Source organism: Sinocyclocheilus rhinocerous, unplaced genomic scaffold, assembly GCF_001515625.1.
Source record: "Sinocyclocheilus rhinocerous isolate Xijiao unplaced genomic scaffold, SAMN03320098_v1.1 scaffold1152, whole genome shotgun sequence".
Lineage (NCBI taxonomy): Eukaryota > Metazoa > Chordata > Actinopteri > Cypriniformes > Cyprinidae > Sinocyclocheilus > Sinocyclocheilus rhinocerous.
Window position 1 is genome coordinate 1,017,974 of NW_015625590.1, and position 23,391 is coordinate 1,041,364.

The following is a 23,391-nucleotide window of genomic DNA, read 5'->3' on the forward strand; positions in this document are numbered from 1 at the left end:
CACACACACACTCCCACACACACAATGTTTGTGTATTAGTATTTTTAGTTTTAAATATTTGTTTTATAGTAAATGTAAATATTTTTAGTGTTTGTTATATGTATTTGACATTTTTACTGCATGTAAATTATTGCAAATTAAAAGTTTCTTTAAATATACTGTATATATATATATTTAACTTTTTTGTATGTTTAGTCTGTGTGTGTGTATAAGGTGAAATGTGCTGAATGCATTTTTCAATGGCAGATAGAGGAAGAGCACTTTCTCGCTCCCTCCGTTGAGACAGACAGACTCCTACACGACTGCTCCTGAGCCTGAAACTTAACCTTTGACCTCTCACACCTGAGAACAGATGCGTCTTTACTTTTGTTTCATATCAATCTCAATTTAAACCTTCAAATTAACAATATTACCGAATCTCTGTGGCACACATGATGACCTAGAGAGAAACTTCAATAGCGCTCGATACCGACATAAAGACCACCTGTAGTAGAGAGTATAATTAGGCACCCTGATGCAATCATTTTCCGGTGAGATGGATCAATTTTATTTCACTCTGAAGGGTAAACACCGGGGCCTGGTGCCGTCTCCCACCACTGGCATTTACGGCAATGAACGCTGCGTTATCAAATTTTTTTTAAATCTCTCTCTCCTTAATTCGTTATGCCAATTGCTTCCTTTGAGAAATTCCTATCATGGCCCTCTCCTTGATGTGTCTGCTGTAATTAAGGCTCAAATTGTTTTGATGCAAGTGTAATCACATTAGCCTGTTTGCAGGGGAGAGGGGTGAAATTGGACTTGTTGCTCCAGCGCCTGTGAAAAAGGCAGCAGACTGCATGGAGTTTATGGATTATGAAAGAAAGAACTGTCAGAAAGCATCGAGCTCAAAGCACCGTCCCATATGGCGCTTCATTACCGGTCCTGTCAGAGCCAGTCGAACCGCCACAAACAAAATGAAAGCCTAATTCGCATAGTTAAAGATGAGAATGGGATAAATGTTGGAGGATGATTGCGAAAAGATGGCTCAATCGTTTGTGAGGGAATAGATTTTTTGGTTTTGTTATTTCGACTTTAGTATTTGTTTGTTTTTTTACTCCCCGTTTTTTTATGCCATTTGGTGTGTTGACAATCAAACATAACTAGATCTGAAATTACAGTTAGCTTGATTTATATTAGTCAGAAAAAAATAGTCAAAGATAGCAATATGTTGAATCGTAATGACTCAACTTCTCACGCAGAGTCGAGTGAAAGACCAGATGGTACGAGATATGTAGGAGGTCTTTGGAGTTCAGAGCGATATTTCAAGTAATATTCACTTTAAATTCTAACATTGTTAATATCTTACATCATTGTAATCCTTTCTTTTCTGGTAATTGTAAAGAAGATATTGTACAAGCTGTGTACTTTTTTTCCTTGGCCCTTTTTCCCCCATCCTTTTATTTACTTTTTGATCTTATCATCTGTAGACATTTACTATGTTTCCATCTTCATTTACATACAGAGCAGAGCAGGTTTTTATTGAATTGATAAAGCAGAATCAGTTGCAACATTAACCGTCTGTCTGTCTCTCTGTCGTTCTATCTATCGTTCTGTATGTCTGTCTTTCATAAGATCCCAAATGTAAGTAATGTAAATTCATCAAGAACAGTTGAAGCTCATCAAGTTGAATTGTTTTTAATCCTAAAATCAGTTATTATCAAACTCATATGTCAGTGTTGCTTTTTGAGAGTTTAAAAAGGTCTTTGTGACTTTCAGGCTAAAAATCCAAAACATGGATTTCCTATCTTATTAGGTTTTCAGTCTTCTCCTAGGAAAGATATCTTGGATCTCTCCACAGATTTTGGTGGTGATATATTTGCTGAGATGAAAGACTGATGATTTATAGTTCTCCTTTTGAAGATACAGGGGTCATAAAGACACTTGCACATAAAAAAGTTTAGTTCCAATTTGGGTTGAGTTGGTAAGCTATCGTTTACTTTTAACTTGTGTTATGCGATTTTACTCACTTGATTCAATAGAAATAAGTGAATGAAAGGTTTGGGTTCATAAAAAAAGCCGGTATCTCTCCCTCTCCCCCTCTCTCTCTGAGCTGTGCTCCACATTTCGTGTAGATGTACCCTGCTGACTGTGCATATATCGCACCTCTCCATTCATCCGTCTTCTGTAATGAGGGAGGAAGGACTCAGATCATTAGCCATTAGGGAGGAATGGCTGCTTCTGAAGTGGCTGGTATTTTAGTTAGGTGGCTTTTGGAGGGCCTAATGTTGACATTAATCTTCTGTGCCACTTGCGAGGGTACGGCAGTGACCTTAATGTTTTTTTTTAAAGCCAAAGATAGGGCACCCCATCATATGATCACTCCCCAGATTTTTCCCACAGTTTCCCTAGATTTGATTGCAAACACTTCTTGTACATAAGTGTTTTCCAAACATTATGTTTTACTATCTACCCTACAGCCCCATCAGGAAGGCTGAAGTACTTCAGTGTCACCAAAGCAGTAAATGTAAAACTTATTTTTTGTTAAATGATTGCTCAGAAAGTGTGCTTGCTCTGTTTAAAATTAATTCCACTTGGACTTGGAATGCAAAGACATTAATACAATTTTATTTGTGGTTTAAATATCAAATACATTTTTTGGAACGTGATCCACTAAAGACTGAATATGTTAAGCTATACACATTTTTTTATGTATTTATTTAACATTTTTTAATGTTTATATTAATGTTTTTACTCTATAAATATTGTATTTTTATTATAATATTTTTGTTCACAAGCTTCATTTCTGTTTTATAGGTGTAACAAAGAAAGATCAATTTTTTCCCCCTGTTATGAGCTGCTGAAGTCCCGCCGGTGTACAGGTTGGGAATCACTGTTATAGAGTACACATTGAAGGCCTGTGTGTTTATTCACTCGTGCTAATAGAACTTGTTCCTTAACATGCCAGTGGCAGATGCATTAATTTGCCCTGCTGGTTTTCTAGTATTGCGGCTTAGTTTATCTTCGCACCCTTGAGATCTATCTACCACCGCGCCTCACACACACTCGACTGGAGTAAAAAATTAATAAAGCATCAGCAATGGCACTAAGCTTCAAGAAGTTTTAGTTTTATACACTTTTCTCTTTTTTTCCCCCAAATTCTTTTTAGGTCTTTTCTTCGGTTTTTCCAAAAGCCATGTATCTCTCCCAAGTCATTATAATGTAGTGGAGTGGCTGGAGCTACAATCGATTACGCTGTCTAGTCTCATTTAGTTTACCAGAGATCCAAGTTCCAGATAGCTTACCAAGAGGCTATTTTTCTCCCTGCCCGTCTTCTTTTTGATTAAGCGGAAGTGTAAATAAGGCCGCAAACTCCCATCGATGCATGCCAATCTATTTATTGACTCCTAAGGATCATTCTCTCTACTCCCCATGGGTGTCTTCAGGCCAAAGAATTGAGCTCCTCCCAGCACATGCGAGCGCTGGGGACAGCCAACTGTCTGCCGGGAGAGAAAATGAAACTCATTGACAGATGTTCTTGTGGTGCTTTCTGCTCTCATTATTAATAGATGAGAAAGGGACCCCATTTATCAGAGTGGGGAGAAATTAATTAACACTGGCTTTGATTTTATTGCTGTAACTTGTTGTCTGGGCACATCACTATTCTTTTTTCATTTTTCGCTTCCAGGGCAGTGTTTGATAGCAAGAGCATATTGGGAAAAGCACCCAAACAAACAAACAAACAAACAAACAAAAAAAGCTTTTTCGTGAACTCTCTCCAAACGCATGAACAAAGAGACATATGCATGCAGACACACAACCGCAGACATTTGCTAATTTATGTAGCAGAATGTTGCCCTGTCACTTCCCCACTGTGGCAGCCACCCACCTGTAACAGACAGAGCTGCTGATGTCACTGGTCTGGTTTTGTGCCTCAGAATCTGCAAACAGTGTTTAAAAAGCAGCTTAGCATTTATTACAGGGTGAGGTGCAGAAAGCATGCTGTGCAGCTGTGGCATAAGTTTCCTTTCTTACTGGTGTGAGGACACTAAATGGAGCTGAAACTGTGAAACAGATTTTATTTTGGGCCGTATATTCATTTATTGGTAGCTACCATAGAGCAGTGATTTAAAATGAAGGAAATTCCTACCTTTTACATAATTATAATGGCCATAGTATATGTTAATTGTCATTATTCCAAGATTCATTTTTAAACTTAAATCAGTCTATACTGTCGCAGAAAAATAGAAAATAGAATAAAATAAAATAGAAGTGGCTTCCTTTCAGTATCATCCACTTTTTTGAGGAAATAATGTGTTTAAAAAAAAAAAAGACTTTATGGAAATTAATTAAACCTTAATGTCATGGAAATTCCTATAGTGAATATAAATTTAAATTAAATATAAATGTGAAAATATTTTTTTCTATACTTATTCTCAGCTATATTTTTTCTCCACAAATAGCAATTTCTATAGTGTATACATGCATATATACACTACTGTGCAAAAGTCTTAGGCCATTAGTATTTTTACCAACAAAAAATGGTTTTAAGTCCGTTATTTCTATCTTTTTGTGTCAGTAGGAACTATCAGTTTACATTTCCAAATATTCCTTTTGCCATTATTTGTAATAATCTAGTGAGGTTTTTGAATGCACAAGGAGTCTGTCAACAGCCAGCGCTCCACACAGATCTGATCTCACCGTCACCCAGTCCATCTGGAATGACATGAAGAAACAGAAAAAAACTGAGACAGACTTAATCCAGAAGAACTGTGGCAACATCTACAAAACACTTGAAGAAACCTGCCTGCAAATAATTTTTGAGGTTCCAAACTTTTGAGGTTCCAGACTTTAATGTTTATACTAAGTGTTGTGCTTGTTTTAGCGTTGCCCATCCTGAACTCATCTTGTGGTCATATATTATTCAGCATCTGATCTCGCATACCATTGTAAGAATCACAGTTTCAGGTGGTACACCATCCGTGCCATTTTGCGTGTGCGTGCATGCAAGTGTGTCTGTGCATTCATGAGAAAGTCCGTAGGCATGCTATTTCCTCCCACCACTTAATATGCAACATGCAATCTATTTACCATCTCTAGTCTCTGGAAAGGATACGAGGTGGCCGTAATAATATCTGATTCGGTTGTGTACCTCTTCCCTTTAAATGCATTGAACTGCTCCAGGCACCCTCGGCTTTTTAAGCAAAGGTCAGAGGAAGGCTCATTGATTTAGCATTTTAATTTTATTTGTGCTGGGCTCCGAGGGGGACTGGCATTCAGTGTAGCAGTGGCTCTTTGTTTTGTAAGAGGCTGTGAATGTCTGGGTGTCTGTTGAGACCCGGCCTGCTTCGCTCTGGCTAATAAGTGTGAGATGGCAGCCAGACGCCTCCGTAATAGCCACTAACACTTATTATCCTCCCCGAGATTGGAAATTCATGTGTTGTCATTGAGGGATCTCAAGGCAAGTTAAGGGAAAAAAATAGATGCGTTTCTTTTCTCTCTCTCTCAAGCATACCGCTTCAAGACAGATGTGCGTGTCGTGTTGTAGGAGCGCTGCGTTGGTGTAGGTGGGCTGTAAGGCAGAAGTGGTTTCCAATGTAAGGAAATGGCCTGTTCAGAGTGGTTAAGTCAGTTAACTGAGCAAGATAATGCCTTGGGGTGTTTGAGGCGGAAAAATGCAACATCTCCTCCACCAGCGCCAAGGCAGCTGTTGTTTTGCATTGTTCCAATCCTCTCCTTCACTTGACTTTGCAGAGGATACAGAGAAGGGCCCTCGGTATCGGCACTCTTTCATTAAGAGATCCTGTTAGCAGCGCTGGTCTTGTCATTAGGAGCGCTGAAGGTTTTTGATTTGCTGCCGTTTCCAGTGCACAGTCGAGAGCTCACCCTGCCAATAGCGCCCTGAACTCTGACAATGGTGGTGTGCGGGATCATTACCTGATTTTTCTGCTATGCTTGATGCAGTTAGAGATTGTGGATGGCAGATTTGGTTGTAGTCTGAAATAATCTGAAAATTCTGGAAAGTTTAAGACTAATGCTAGTAAAAATATATCTGTCAAGATCTGATCAGTATTCCTTTACTCTTATATTATGTTTTACAATATTGTCCTGTGGTGTATTCAGTAGTTTTGCAATAGATAAGCAATATCAAAAAGATCAGGAGGGTTTTAATACGTTTTGCTTTAATGTCTGCTCTCTCTCTCTCTCTCTCTCTCTCTCTCTCTCTCGCTCTCTCTAGCTTTCCCTCATTTATCTGCAACAAATTAAAGTTGTTTTGAACTTATCCCTAAATTCTGAGTTAATGCAGAGAGTACTGTTGGCACATCTTACCCCACTACTGGGGTGATCAAACTTAGTTACATGGGGTTAGATGAAACACTATAAAAAAACATGGACATCAGAAAAGTTTGCACACATTTGTTTTGTTAATCAATCATGCATGTATGTATTATTTAATTATTTATTTTTACAAAATGTAATTTTCATTTTAATAAATACCAATCCTGATGAATCCCAATTTCATTTTAATTAACCTAAAATAATAATAAAAAAATGGGAAACTTTTAAAAATAATAATAGTTTTGCTACATTGTCAAAAAATATTTTTTGTAAATAAAGATTTTTGGAGTATGTTTTACAAGAAAATACTATTTCAGTTTTTCTACTTCACATTTAATGTGTTACTTGCTGTTTCTTTATAATTGTTTGTGAAATTTACATGCAATTTCTGAGTGAAAATTATTATTTTTTAAGTGTACGTACTAAATTAATAAGACAACCTGCTGTTACCAGATGTTACCAGTCCTGTCATTTAACATTAACCAATTTGTAACTTAGATGTGAAATGTTTATTTTATTTGATTTTTTTTTCTTTAAGTTCTGTTAAATTTGACCCTAGTCTCTCCTATGTTCATTTGTGCACTTTTGAATAGTGAGAATTTTGAGATTTCGGGTGCTTCCTGCTGGGGTGCAGGTACTGTAACCCCCTCCCCCTCCCCTCTGTAGCCGTTGGGCTCCCCGAACCACCCAATGCGTGCCAGCTCCCTCCCGGCTGCTGAGAAATTGCTCCTGACAGCTGATTTGTTGGTTGTCAGAACTGGTTGCTGTGCGGCTGATAAGGGCGCAAAGGCCCGAGATGGAAAACTAACTGCTTCTCATGATTTCAAAGGCAGCCCCATCAGCCTGGGGCCTGCAGACACATGTAAATGTCTCTGGGCTGAAATCACCAGGGATGTTTCCTCCATGTGCGGGGGCCATTCTTTAAAGAGTTAGTCTGCACTTAGCATGCAGCATCTGGCCATGTAGAAAAGCATTGCAAATGCCACCTTTTAGATGTTTTATTTCAGACTCATTGTTTGCATGCAGTTATTGTTGCCCTGACTGTACAAAACACAGCTTTATATGGATCCTGCTGGGTCCTTTTTAACAAAAAACAAAGATACTGTAGATGAACAGAGGACACCAAGCAGCAATAATCTATCTATCTATCTATCTATCTATCTATCTATCTATCTATCTATCATTCTCAGTTGAAATTTAGGAATTCAATTGGAGCTGTAGAGGTATCCAATTCAGATCTTTTATGTTTGTTTATTTGACAAAAAAAAAATTATAATTACAATAAATAAATAAAAATACACTCTATTCGCTGATTAGCTGACACATTGTAGGTCTGCTTGGCAGTATTTAATGACATGAATATGGCTCTGAACCGACTAGCTCATCTATCAAATGAAGTGAAGAAAAAAAGTGACTTTTACAGTACTACCAGCTACATTCATTCACCCCCAGATCTGTGCTTGGAAAGGTGGAGCAGAGTAGTCAGGGGAGTGGAGCAATGGGAGGACCTGGTCCAGCCTGCAGCGAATCATCAGGTCTGATCAGTCACAGGAAGCTCTAATAGGCTTGTACAGGAAGCCATTGCGAGCGAAGAGGTCACTAGGTAATTGGCTGTGAATCCTGTTCCAGCATCCTCCCATCCATGGGATGGCTGCTACTATAACTCACTTCCTGTCAATGATGTCAACCCTCGTGGCCGCCTAAGCCCGGGCTGAAGGGTCGATGAGAGGGTGCTGGCCGTCATCCAGCTCTGGAGAAGATGACAGTGTGGCAATGACCATAGATAACCCCTACAGCCTGTCCATACAATAATTGCCCTTAATTACCTCATGCCCCAATACAAAGCCCTCATGCGGTTGGAGCGTAGCTAATACCCCATCAGTCAGTATAGCTACGGCGTTCTGTCGACTCTTAACAGCACGCCATCCACCTCTGTGTTTACCCCAGCAGGGCGAGGAGGGGATTCTACTGTGTCATGGAGTCAGGGAGCAGATAATTCAGCCAGTGTTTTCTTCCCCAAACAAAACAAACTGTACGTATAATCACTGAGAGGTCACACAGCACTGGACCAGAGGCCACCGCTTGTTTATCCCGTGCCCTCTTATCACCCCTTCTGCCTCTTCATCTGTTCTTATCACGGCTGGTGTTGAGAGGGGCTCCATGGCTTCCTGTTTTGGGCTTGCTGTCAACCTCTTTGACCGGTTGACCCCAGGACTTATCTCTCACTTTCTTAAAAGCCAAAAGCCTTGTCTAAAAGCAGCAGGGCAAGTGCTCTATTTTTGCTCTTTTTGTTTCTGTTACTTGAAGGTTTGTAAACCGCAGCACACTAAGTGTGAGAGTGCAGTTGTATGAAGAGGCAACTTTTAGAAATTTCAAAGTTTGCTGTAATTATAAGAGAATAATAATATTTTTCCCCCTATATAAAAGTTTTGTTTAGCCATGGTGTGAAGAAAGTAAGTATCTACCCGTTGGTTGCAAATGTTTTGTCATATCTATTACATTATTCAAAAATACATAAATAATGTAATTAATACATAAAATTGCTTACATACATGTCTTCTATGATGAGGTGTGTGCATGCTATAAGCATGTTTTTAATTCAATTAAATTCAATTCAAGTTTATTTGTATAGCGCTTTTCACGATACAAATCGTTGCAAAGCAACTTTCCTGCCAATTAGTTTTCTACAATATTTAGTAGTAGCTTATCAGTGGTGACTGTCAGTTAATGTACATATGGCAGAAATGTACGGAAAAATCAATTAAAGACATAATCAAACAGACGATGAACACTATTAACAGCAATTATTATATGATGCAATCAAACTTATGGCAAAATTTGGTAGTTCTGTATGTTATTTCATGGTTGGCATCATCTGAGGTCCTCTGAAGGGTTGGCATCATCTCGCAAAAACAGAGAAACAAATAGAGACATAATTAGCGTAGCTGCTGTTCCAACCAAGCAAAATGTATTTGTTTAACCCAAAATGCTGTTTTTGTAACATGGGAAATATGTTTTTAATTTCTGTATTAAAAATTATTTTTATATATATTTGTATACAAAACTGCATTTTTTAAATTTTTTTTATTTCTTTTCGAAAATTGTGATCGTTATTAGTAGTATAATCATTATTACAAATATTTTAACAAAACTGCTTATATATACACCCAAATGTATTAAAGTTGTAAGGATTTTTTTTCTTTCTACTTAATATTTACACCACTTGACATTTCATTAAATGTAACTTTTTCTTGAAAATAGCAAGCATCTACTAGCCGTTTGTTATGTCACTTGATTAACATTCATGAGTGGAGCTGATTAGGGCTTATAATGTGTCTCTCTAAGTTTCAGATCATTTCTTGCCCCCTGGTCGTGTATATGTGCATGTGTGATTGTGTGTGACAAATTATCAGTAATTTGTTCTCAAACATCCATATCTAGTTTGAGACTTGGTCTCAATGGTTTTTTATTTATTTATTTTTTTTTATCACTGGATGTTCCCTGTTCCTCATGGATGGTGCGCTCTGAGAGGTGAAATGGATCCTCAGTAGAGGCACTTAGGAATGAGGAAAAATAGTGTGTCACATATTGAAAAACGCTCAAAGAAACATCAAATATTTGGTAATGGAATTCAGATGCTGGCTGGCTTTACAAATCCCATTAAAACATCTTTGAGCTTCCTCCATCTCTGAGGAGCAGACTCAAAGCTATTTTAATAGTGCCCAGGACTTCATCATTTTAACAGCAAAAGAGTTCCTGCTCTGTACTAGATACATAATTTGCATGGCATTAGGACCAGATAAAACGAAGATTGCTGCACGACTCAATGGCTCATTTATGCTTTCTCCATACGATAATAGCAATCAACAGATATTTGTTGCTTTTTTCCTGTTCATTTAACTGCTTCTGTGTTGGTTCACTTCAATCATGAGCTGTTTTCCCCCCTCCCTTCCTTTCTTCCCCTGTTTTCTCTCTTCCATCCTCTCCCTCTTCACAGGATTCGGCTTTGTAACTTTCGAGAACGAGGATGTGGTGGAAAAGGTCTGCGAGATTCATTTTCACGAAATCAATAATAAAATGGTGAGTTGCTTTCACCTCTTTGCAATTTTTCAATTCGAGGGCCAGGATTAATATTTGATGCTGGAAGCTGAATGGGTGCTTATAATGGGCAGCATACAGTGAAGGTGACGGCTGCTGGGTGCGCATGCGCATGGGTGGGGGGTGTCATCCCTTTCCCAACCAGCCTGCTTTCAAGGGGATGAGGAGTCACTGGTGTGCACCGGCCACAAACCATGAAATTGTGTCTTGGATCCCTGTCTGCCAGGCTGGGAGTAAAGGCCTGTCTCTTTTCCCCCGTTGCTGTTCCCTCATCCAGGGAAAACTGGGAAAGGATCTGGCAGTCATTCTGGGGGCTTGTTAAAATTGTGTGGTGCAAAAGATTGAAAGAAGATTTAAAAATCAAAGCCTGGGTGCTTCTTGCATGTTGGCACCTGATGCCCTGTCCCGCGATTTTCTGGTTGCTGCTACGGTTCGTATTAGATTTCTCCATGTCTTGCCAAGCTTTTGAGAATGAAAGACAGCAGAGGGACACGGTTCCTGACCTTGAGGCTTCTGTAGGCGAGCCACAGATGCAGCAAACTGTGCTTGCGACGAATCACGAAATGAGGACAACCCTGGTGTCATTCTACATGACAGCCAGATAGCAAGATTTTTAATGAAGGTCAGCACTGTCAGTTAAGTTCAGTTACTTATACTTACAAATCACTGAGAACCATGAGCCTCCAGGAGTTTTCCATGAGATCGAGCTCAGTGCTGATTTGTCGCGTTGATGATCAGCATTGGAGAGTTAACTAGCCTAATTTGACTACATTGATTCATTAGCATGACAGTGTGCTCAGTTGTTACCAAAACAGTTTAAAAACTTTTCTGGTAACAAGCTACTTAAAAAAAAAGAAAAGAAAAAAAAAAAAGTCTGATCATTCTGAATCTGTTTAGTTGGAACATTCTTTCCTTTTGTAATATAGTTATATTATTTTTTTTCCAGTATCAATTCTCGATTCAGTTTGATTCTGATTCATTCCAGTTATTTGTCACTTTTGCTTATAATATATGAAAGAAATGAAAGAGTGTTTATGGTAGTTGTTTATGCTCATTTTTATTGATGTGACTCTATTTGAGATATTTAATTTTTTATATTTCAAAATTGCTTGTCTACAGTTTAAACTACTTTAAACAGTAGTAGTAGTTTCAATTGCAGTTTCAAAGTAGCTTTTCCAACCCTGCTGTCGACACAGTGTTTCCCAGTATTCCATTCTAAACATGACAACACAGTGGGACCAGCCTCTCCTGTCTCTCCATTGATTTTTACATGATATTTCATCAAATGTTCTCATTATTCAGTGAGCGTCTAGAGAAAGCCTGAATTTCTTTTCTTTTTTTAACACGTTTCCCCCAGCGTCTCATAGCAGGAACCTCGCTGTTGATCGACTGGCTGGCTTAAATTGGGCCATTGGAGAATTACTTGCATAGCTAATATCAGTCACAAAGGTTTAAGAAAAATATAAGTTTGGTGAAGGGAAAACATTTACTTAAAATGACGGCTTTGTCATGGTCTCTCAGTTCAGATCATTTCTCAGATGATGCGCTGGGAATGAAAGAACGAAAAAGGTCAAGGCGTGTTGGGCGGAGACCCGTCCTTCCTTTTGCTCTTTTTGGCTCTTCTTACTGATTTCAATTGCCATCATCAAGTTGCTTTTGCCAACAAGATCAAAGTGGTCTCTGAAGCCTCGTCTGCTAGCAGGCCTGTGTGCATATTTGACTTGCTAATTCGACCATGGTAATATTGTTATTATCATGAATATTTTGTACAGCGGCCGTAATGATCTCCCTCTGCTTGTGGAAATGCCAGCTTTGTACATCGACTGCCTGCTTGGTGAGCCGCCATCTTCAGAGGCGGCACCATCTGTGACCCTCGACCCCAGGCTGTGGAGCAGAGAGCGAGCCAGGCTCAGTAGCTGTTTATAGAGAGGCTCTGTTGACCCAGTAAGGCCACTCTCGAGCTGCCAGGGCCCTGGATATCCATAAATGACCCTAAATGGTTCCAGGATCTGGAAAGCTGGACTGGTGAAGGTCTCTACAGACCCCAGGCTTCCTGATCAGCTCATTTGATATCTGGCCTGGAAATGCAGCCAGACATTAAACATTCAGAAGACATTTCCTTGATCCACTGGCTTAGAGACAGGAACGCACCATCCATGCAGGCAGGTTAGGTCCCACACCAAGAGGTTGCGTTGGATCGAGATTACCTTGAAGTGAATTCTTTAGAGATTCATTTGAAATGTAATTCCACTTCAGAAGTAACTCATTTAGGGAGCTGAACATGTATTATCTCTTGATTATTTTATCAATGAAAACAATTAAACGAAAGCACAGCACGACTAGTTCCAGACTGAGCAGATATGGAGGGGAATCACTATTAATAGACAGACCCTAATGGTTGTTTTGACTATTTTCCATCCCTTTCGAACAGCACATTCAGAGTCATAATATCCGGTTACATCTGTGTGGGAGCCTTTTTCTGAAGTCCCATTCCAAACATTCTCTATTTTATCAGGCATTTCAGAGACTTTTATCTCCCCTGGTGCTGTCTGTCATGAGAAATACTGTGTGAATGTGAGCCGACTGTGTTGGATAAGTGGTTGAAATCACCTGGACATCTATAAAGCACCGGGATGACTTCAGCACTGTCCCTGCGGTTTGTCCATTGGAAAATGCCTTCAGAAGAGGTACCAGAGCTGAAAGGAAAGTTTCATGATCGTAGTTTTTACCGTAGTTAGAGGGGTTTTTGGGTAATTCCTGTTATGTGGGACCTTTTCAACTTCACAGAACTGTTGAAATTACTAATATAATATAATATAATAAGTTCATATATCATATACATTTTATTTTATGTATGTATATATATTAGGGGTGGAACGGTTCAACTTACTCATGGTTCGGTTTGTATCACGGTTTTAGAGACACGGTTTCGGTACGGTTCGGTATGTGCTATGTTTAGGCAAAAGCTATACTGTCAAATAAAAATAAAGAAATTAAGAATAATCTATATAACTACAAGCAACAGCACAAATAAATACATAGAGTAAATATACAAATAAAATAAACAGTGATTTTCAGGGTTTTTTAGGTAGGTCTAACATTAGTTTTCAGGTACAGAAATTGAATAAAGTAATAAAATGTAAAACAGAATTGCATATTTGACTGTATAAATTAAAGATGTATCTTTATTAAAGTTACAAAAGCTATTCAATCAAGAGCAGTGAGTGATTTCTTTGTTGTTGCTGTTTGTTTAATATTAAGAAAGTGCTGTCACTTTAAGAGAATGCACTGATCCAGTGCACCGATACAGTACGGTGAGCCGGTTATGTCTGCTATAGGATACTTACCAAGACGGGCATTTTGACATAATTTTTGTGTGAATTTGTCCATTTAAACACAATACTTCAGAGAAAGCTTAATATTTGCGTGCGCTCTAATGGCTGTGTGTTGAGTTATTTTGAGGGGACAGCAAATTTACACTGTTATACAAGCTGTACACTCACTACTTTACATTGTAGCAAAGTGTAATTTCTTCAGTGTTGTCACATGAAAAGATATAATAAAATATTTACAAAAATGTGAGGGGTGTACTCACTTCTGTGAGATACTGTTTATATATATTGTGTGTGTGTTTTTTTTTCTTCAAAAAAAAGTTGGAATAAGATTTTTTTTGAAGAAATCTTTTATGCTCACCAGGGCTACATTTATTTGATCAAAAATACAGTAAAACTAGTAATATGGTGAAATGTTATTACAATTTAAAATAACTCTTTTTAGCTGCATTTATTTTTAAATCATATAAATGCAGCCTTGCCTAGCAATTTTTTTTTGGATGGGGATGTGAAAGTGCACTGTGGCATGGTGGGAATGACCTTTACTTTGCAAAATGCTAACAGCTAAAGTATAATATGCTAATTAAAGCAGTCCCATTTAAAACCCTTAAAACTAAAAATAAATAAGTATCCAATCTCACTAATCGACTTGTGGGATGTTGGACCATTGTGACCCACAGCTGAGTGAGGGAGTGTTCAATAGCAGGCTAATTTTAGGTCCCGGCCCAGGAAGTGTTATTTATATATCTTCCATATCGCCCTGCAGCCCAAGACTGGTTGCCCACTGAAGCTAAGCAGGGTTGTGCCTGGTCAGTAACTGGATGGGAGACCTCCTGGGAAAACTAGGTTGCTGCCGGAAGAGGTATTAGTGAGGCCAGCAGGGGGTGCTCACCCTGTGGTCTGTGTGGGTCCTAACGCCCCAGTATAGTGACGTGGACACTATACGGTAAAAAAACATCGTCCTTCGGATGAGACGGGAAACCTGGCCAAATTCGCCCATTGGCTCTGACCATCATGGCCTCCTAACAATCCCCATATCTACTGATTGGCTTCATCACTCTGTCTCCTCTCCACCAATAAGCTGGTGTGTGGTGGGCATTCTGACGCACTATGGCTGCCGTCGCATCATCCAGGTGGATGCTGCACACTGGTGGTGGACGAGGAGATACCCCCTCACAATGTAGAGCGCTTTGAGTGCTTAGAAAAGCAGAAAAGCGCTATATAAATGTAATGAATGTATGTAAACCCTCTCTTTGGGAGTTCCCATGGACATATGACTGTACATGTTATCTCCCGCTCTCTTATTTGATTCTCTATCACTGCCTCACTCTCTCCCTCTGGGAATCATCACCTCTCCAACCTTAATACAGTATGGACTGCATAAGTCATCTCATGTCACTCCTTTAGCCCCCCGTTATTACGCGATCAAGTACTCAGTCAATACCTTCCTCTCCCTTAACGCATAAAGAGCAATGCCGCACCATACCCATGCGTGCCTGCGGCAGAATGATGAGAATTCTGTGCTCATGTCCTCCCTGGCAGTGCCCTTGCCTCCTACAGGCAGTGTGGAGGTTGTTGCTCTCATTTTTGTTACCATTCCCTCCCTTCCTCTCTCAGTGTGCCCCGGCCGCCCAGCCAGGATTGCCAGCTACCCACAGCGAGCCGGGCCATTAGCATGTATGATAAGTGCCAAGTGTGTCGGCAGGCCAATTTAGTGTCTGCCTTGCCGCGCTGAGGCCCCGGCCTGTGCTATCATTGGAAGATAATCTACCGCTGTGAGGAGAGAAGAGGGGAAAAGTGTCAGTTCAGGATGGGAGAAAATTACTCCTATTTTCCCGCCCTTTTTTTTTTTTTGGCCTGAAGGTTTGCGACTCTCTGAAGCTATCTTCAAGATGTGGTGCAAACAGCGGTGACAGTGCAGAGTTAGTGTGCTTTCATGCCTGCTTCATTTAGCAGCCCCGCACCGAATCTCAGTCTGTTATATCAGATTTGCTGAAAAAGGTTGGATTTAAAAAAATAAATGTATGTGGTTCAAAGCGCAGCTTAGCTTAGCTGGAATATTTCTGGCCACAGCAGCAACTACTAAAGTGAAAATAGTCAGTAAATAACAATTAATGCTGTCAAAATTAACGCAGGGGCGAAGCTAGTTTTGGCCACCCCACTCACAACTGCTGCTCTTGTCTCTTTTTTTCTTGACAAGAATTGAACTGAATTTAATTCAAACGAGCACGGAAAAGGTACAGATGACTAGGGAGCTTCGGTAGAACAACAGTGAACTGCGGTCAGATGAGATTGTAAAAACAACATTTCCTGTCCTGTCAGCCGTTATACTGTGCTCGTAGCACGTGCTCTTCAATTACACGCACAAATGCAGTGGTGCACACTGTATATCATTCCATATTAAAGCTCAAATGAACCTACGAGCATGCAATGTCATAGTTATGTCGTCAGTTAAGTCATCAAGTTACCAAAAAGGTGATTAAAGCTGCCTTAAAACTGTGCATGTATTGTAATTATTTGTTATATATGAGTCATATTTAAGAACATGTCTCTGAAATGCAATGGTTTTCAAAACTGTCCTGGAGCACCCCAGCACTGTCTCCCTCATCTAAGACACCTGATTCAACTCGTCAGCTCATTAGTAGAGACTTTAAGACCTGAAGTGGGTCAGAAAAGGTAAAGAAAAGCTCTTAAAACTGCCAAAATAACCTAATAACCCAGCTGCTCTGATGTCTGTTAAACAAAGAACAGAAGAAAAAAAACAGGAAATCAGTAACTTTTGTAGCTTTAGGATTCATGTATATTTAATTTAGAATTTAGCATTTGATAACTTTAATCAATTTCTGTATTTTTCCTACTTGCTGAAGGGCACAAGTATCTAAATATGACATTTATTATAATGGGTTTATGTTAAGATTGTTTTAAAGGTGTCATATGATGCGATTTAAATTTTTCCTTTCTCTTTGGAGTGTTACAAGCTCTTGGTGCATAAAGAAGATCTGTAAAGTTGCAAAGACTAAAGTCTCAAATCCAAAGAGATATTCTTTATAAAAGTTAAGAGTCAACTACGCCTACCTAAAACGGCTCATTCTAACACGCCCCCACATGTCTACGTCACGATGTGGGAAGAGTTGCATAACGCCGCCCAAATGTTCACACAAAGATCAATCATTGGACAGACCGAAGATTTGTTCTTCCCCGCGGTAAGTTACTGCGTCATCAGAGAGAATTGCAGTAAGTTAGCAGAATACAGAATACAAGGTCGCGCTGAGGCTCACTCTGTTTGTCTCGAGACTTATGAACAAATGAGCGTGACAGCACACATAAACTCAGAAGAAACACACTGAGGTAAAAATTTAAAATGTTTAGTTTATTCATAACATGATATAGTTAAGTTACACCGTGACAAGTGCGCTATTTTGCTCAATATTCTCACGACGCAAAAAAACATTGAAAACACTTAAACAGTAAATGAACTAAACTAACCAAAGCAAAGCAGGTGTAAAAACCTTTTATAGGACTTTTTTTTTCTTTTTGTAAATAGCAACTAAGCGCGTTTCAAAGTGTGTCTGTTTATTTCTACCCCTCTCTAATCACCCAGATCTGTTTAGCCCTTTTTATCTAATAGATGTTTATTGTTGCTTTGTGTGCGGTGACTGTAGATGTATTTACACACTCCTGCCACAGTATCTTAAGAGTAGGTTGGGCTAATGGAAGGGGATTGTGATATTTGAAAAGATTACAGTAATTCAGCCGGTTGTAATGGATCAGGCTGTTTCCGGAGAGCTCTCCGAGATCTGGAAATGTCACAACAAAGAAAGGAGGAGATTCAGCACATTCACAGCTTAAATAGAAGGGCGTACAAAAACCAGAGGAAAAAGGGTGCGAGTGTGTGTGTGCACGCGCGCGCGCGCATTGGTGTAAAATATATAGAGATAAAGAGAATAAGAAAGCAGAGGGTCAGGGGTCATTCCAGAAATGCTGTGTTTTGTTTACTCAGTGACTTTAACAATGAATAACTGACAAGTTTGTCAAAACATATTTCAAAAGTCAAAGTTATGTCAAAAGTCCAGTAGCATCATTTTATTAAATTTTTTTTCTCCCATCATTTAGTGGAATTCTCAACTATTTAATTTATTTTGTCAAATACATTACATTACTGTTAGGAAATTTAATAAAGTTTAGGGGGGTGTAAATACATTATGATGTAAATAAGAAAGTAAAATTGTGTGATAAAGATGCAGGATGAGCCTGTGTGTACGGTTGCATTTCACTCTTCAGAGTGAATCTATTCTGTTCAACTGTTCACTATTTCACTCACAAGATCAAAGCCATGATTAAATTAGGGATGCACGGATACCATTTTTTCAGAACCGATCCGATACTAGCACAGTTTTTTTTTTAAATCAATGTAGAATTTCAATACCTCTGTGTGTTGACCTGATCATCACTGTTTTGTGTGTTAAACACAATCTACTAAATATAGACTGCATTATACAGAAAAATAACAAATGAAAAAATATGTAATCATAATCTATGACAAAAATACTTTTATAAGCTAGGTTAGTGGATAATTCAGCAGCAAAAGTTACTCTAGAAAAATGATGAGTGCACAATAATTTAATAAAATCTATATTTATACTACAAAATTAAAAGACATTTCTTTTAAATGAATAGCACAGTAATGAAGCAGCAACATATGATAGATAGAACAGAACAAAAAGGCTATTAACAATCTTTTATTGCGCAATATTATTATAATATGAAAGGTCCAATACAGAGCGGCACAAAGCGCTTATGAGCATCCCGTGCGCAGAATGATGCGCTTGAAGCAACTCAGAGTCAGCGCGCAACGCTCCACATAGGAAAGTTCAAAGCCCAAAGGGAAGAGATATTGATGCGTAGTGTATTATATCTGTGCGATAGAGTCTTTTCTTTTAACAGTTTTAAATTGCAGTTACTGTGCGCATGAAGAACAATTCATAGTGCTCTCCAGTGTAGTGATCTTACAGACTCCCGGTAGAAAGTAACATGCTTTAGAAACAGCACTAAACTCCTTTATGCAAAACCATTGATCTTTATCTACAGATCAAGTATAATAATAGGAACACTGAATCATCTTGGAGAGAGTTTTATCATCTTGACTGTCGTAACCGAACGCGACGCGCAGTTTGAATGCTGAATGGAGGATGAAAGACAGCTGCAGCGGAGAGAAGAGTTTATGTGAACTTGAATTTAACGAGTTAAATTTTCATCTGTATCTCACATGAAACTATGGAACGACTTCAGAAGACTTGGAATATAGTGCACGAAAACTTTATGGTGCTTTATAACGTTTTTGTGCCTTTCGTGGGGCTTAACAATAACACCGAATACTATACGCACATTATCGGATTTGGATCAGTCTCAGATCGGATCGGTGCATCCCTGGATTAAATGTGAATTTGTTTTTATTTTTTCTATTTATCTGTATGTGCTTACCAGAGTTCTCACTGTAACATGCTGTTGAAGCAGACTTCCAGTTTGGGAGGCATAAATAGCCTCTGACAGGCTTTCTTTTTTTTGTTGGCGAATGGCGAATATTTCTTTGTCAGATGGAATAGCTGTAAGTGTATCAATAATATACGGGAGCCCCAAGTCTTCGATGTAATTTAATTCAAGTTGCGATGAATTATGCCTCAGTGTTAAGCCAAGAGTTCTGGTGCCCCTGGGCAAAAGAGCAGGGGGTTGTTTTCTTTTTTCTCCCCCCCCTTTCCTCTCATGTCTGTTTTATCTCTGGGAACTGTACAAACAAGATTCAGCGTACGGCGTGACCTCTCATGCGGTGATGTAACAGGAGTTCACTGAGAGAGCTGTGATAACATTTAAATATGCTATATTTGATGTGAGACCACAGACACACATACACATACTGTACTGGGCCTGTAAAAGACAGCTTGAGGTTTGGATGTGTATAAATCTACATACTTGAAAACAGTTGCTTCCACATTAAATTTAAATATGAGTTAGCTTCCCCTGTGTGTGCCGTATGCTGCAAAAATCACACATTCCCATCCTTACAGGGCCAGCAAACATAAAAACAAGAACATATGCACAACGATATTGAACATCTTTAAAAATGCTGGTTAAAAACAGATTAAACTATTTTTATTACAAAAAAGTGCAACTGTGCATGTTTAATACCATGTATTCATGGATATCTTGTAAAGATACTGACAGAGAATTCAACTGAAAATAATGGTTCAGTAAGTGAATCAGATGTTGGTTCATTAACCACTGATGGATTCAGTTCAGTGAAGGATTCATCATACTGATATAGACTGGTTATTTGCCTTAACTATTCTTAAAAAAAAAAAAAAAAGGCTCATACAAGTCATTCATTCACGAATCAGAGTACACTGTTTGTGCTGTGTGTTTTTGACTTATCAAAAAGAACCGGTTCATAGGAGTCATTTGTTTGTGAATCAGTCTACGCTTATCATGCTGGATGTTGTTTTTGGTTTGCAGGTTGTGGGGACAACACAAGAGAAAGATTTGTTGCCAATACACTACAAATCTGAGAGAAAGAATCTTGCCAATATTCTGTGGTACTGGGTATTTATATTGGATCACATTCAATATGAACTGCAAGCTTTCATACTCTTAGCATACCTGAAACCTGATTTATTTTGTTGTGGTGCTGAAAAACGCTGCAGGAGTGCATGCATATTTTTATTAACACAGCATGTGTGAAAATGTTATTCTTATAGCATTGAAAAGCCTCTTCACTTGACCTGTTTTATTTGTTATCAGGATATTAAGTTAGATGTTTGATGGTGAAAAGTGTTTTTCAAGCTCAATATCAGAGATGAAAAATGGATGTCTGAATGAGGGGGGTCTAGTCGATTTGCCTCTCTGTCTGGCTTCATGAACGATCTCAAGTGGTACGGAGGGCAGAAATAAGACTGATTCCTCAGGCAGCCCACCTCAGATATACAGCAGGCACAGGGAATTCTAACTCCATCATTGTGACAATCTCTGCGGCTGGGCTCGTGAAGGTGTCCCTGTTTCGCAGGTCTCTGCCTGTTTAGAATGCATATTTATTTATTGAGTTTGTTTAAGTGCCTTTCATGTCAGGCATTATGTGATCCCAAACTCTCAAGAGTGAGGCGAGCGGGTTGGCGACCTGGCTTTTTGCAGTTCTGCAGTTCTGAAAGTAAAAAAAACTAAAAGTTGGACTGAATGATTCAGCTTTCTGATTCATTTCTTCTTTATCCTCCCTGTCAGAGGAGAACACTTTTTTTCTCTCATTCTCGCTGAAAGAGAAGCAAATCTGCTTTAAGGAGCAAAATGTAACTGTCTTGTGTTTTGCAGCTACTCTTGAGGTTTTCATTCTTTCTTTTCACGGTGGATTATTCAAAGTGAACATTTTCAGATTATTGATTCTCTTTGTCTACCACACATGCTGGTCTATTATTACAATATGATTATGCTAATTCTGATTAATTTAAATAGCAGGAAGTTAATTTTCAGGATTTATCTCAATCAGAAACATTATTATTATTATTATTTTAATTATTGTTTTTATGAGGGCACCAGTGTCAGTCCTGGCTTACTCAGTGCTCTAGCAAATGAAATAATAAATGCTCTAGCCAACAAAGGAATAAAATAAACTTTAATATTATTATTATTTTTAATATTGTTATATTATAACTTGTTGTATAGTGGCTAGGGATATGCCGGTATCAAATTCTCATGTTGCGATTAATTGCTAATGCTTTTATCACGGTATACGGTATTATCACGATATTGAAATTTAGTTTTAAAAAAAGTGCTGTCATAATACACTATAACAGGTTTAATAACATTTTTCTTATAACAAAAATAACTGAACATTTAAATGCAATAAAGCAATACAGAAAAATGTATAAAGTAAAAAATTTTACACAGATTAAAGTGCAAAAGAACTATAAAGACCAGCCTAATTTGCCCATTGGCCTCTGATCATCATGGCCTCCTAACAATCCCCATATCTGCTAATTGGCTTCATCACTCTGTCTCCTCTCCACCAATAAGCTGGTGTGTGGTGGGCATTCTGACGCACTATGGCTGCCGTCGCATCATCCAGGTGGATGCTGCACACTGGTGGTGGATGAGGAGATACCCCATGACAATGTAAAGCGCATTGAGTGCCTAGAAAAGCGCTATATAAATGTAATGAATTATTTTATTTTTTTATTATTATATATTTTTGTGTTTGTATGCGCATGCATATATATATATATATATATATTACACTTTTTTTTCGAGAACACTTCCTATACATTTTGCTTGATGCTTTTGATCTACATTTATGAAAGATTGGCTTGTATATCAGGTATCCCAGCATTCATCAGCCTGTGCTGTCTTTAAGAATTGTACCTTTGTGAAATCACCCCCTTTTTAAGTCAAAACAGGGGGCTGAAGTTTCAGTGTGAGTGACATTTCTTGTCACAAGGTCAGGGCAGCAGATTAGCAGATTGAATCTAATCTATCCCTAACCAGACGGCTAATAAGCCACGTGTGTGTTCTCTGGAGCTGATCAATCCTGTCTCACACCTCTCGCCCGCTCACACTGGCTCTGCCAGGGACACTGACACTAATGGCCACATTTGCTCCAGCCCACCGGTACCGTGTTCCCGCTCATGATTTCCCGACAACTAGCGAGGCGAGTGGACGCACACTGTTCTCATCTCTGCTGTCATCCTTTTCACCCTGGACTTCCACTTAACCTGCTCTCTGGGGTGAATCGTAGATGTGAGATATTATGGGGTTTTGATTGCATTCACACACGCATAAACACCTTGAAGTCTCTGTTGGGCTCTGTGGCAGTGCGGTCATTAGACAGGTGGCAGGGCTAAATGGACAAATAAAATGTTTAGTAACACTTAGCCTTCATTAATAAGTCATTATATAAATAATTCTAAACATTATATAATTAAGCAGTTAGTTACAAGTAGGGTTGGGTATCGTTTGGTTTTTTTTCGATACCGGTGCCAAATCGATACTTTTAAAACGGTTCCGGTGCCTAAACAGTGCCTGAACCGATACTTATATAAAAAAAAAATAATACAAAATTCCCCCAAAAATGATGGATTGGCCATTAGCACTATACACACATGATGTCTGTTTCATTCATACTGGCGCCCTCTCCCAGAAAATCCACATATCCAGTCACAGAAGTAGCGGAACTCATGACCCTCCAGGAAATCCCTAATATGGACAAAGACATCGCTATTATAGCTGTAACAGAGTAAACAGAACATATAAACGTTTTGAATGATAAAACAAAGACAATAAACACTCGACTGCGACAATATAGTTTATCTGTGTTATTCAAGCCATCTCTGGTATTTTCATAATAATTAAGTATATTTATAATCCATTGCTAATCGATGTATTCTTTTTAAAGTAGCCTATGGAACATATTTTCTGCCTCATTCTGTGACAAGGAAGCATTTGACTGGTGTTGTGGAGTAAAAAGGTTATAATGTTTTTTTTTGTTCAACAAGTTTAGAAATGTGAATACAAGGGAAGTTTACCTTTAGGCATTTTAATTTAAGCATGTTTAGCTTAGTTAATGGAAGGCTACCTGCTGCCATCAGAGCAAGTGTAATTACTGCATTCA

At 38.7% G+C, this 23,391-nt stretch overlaps 1 protein-coding gene across 7 annotated transcripts in view; it reads left to right on the plus strand.

Annotated features, from left to right (window-relative positions):
- LOC107756385 (RNA-binding protein Musashi homolog 2-like) overlaps nt 1-23,391 on the plus strand; it is a 191,755-nt gene that overhangs the window by 108,076 nt on the left and 60,288 nt on the right. For all 7 annotated transcript variants that reach the window (XM_016573478.1, XM_016573460.1, XM_016573486.1 and 4 more), the window contains exon 3: nt 10,313-10,395. In XM_016573478.1, coding sequence (XP_016428964.1) covers nt 10,313-10,395 — 83 coding nt within the window. The remainder of the gene's footprint in view (nt 1-10,312; nt 10,396-23,391) is intronic.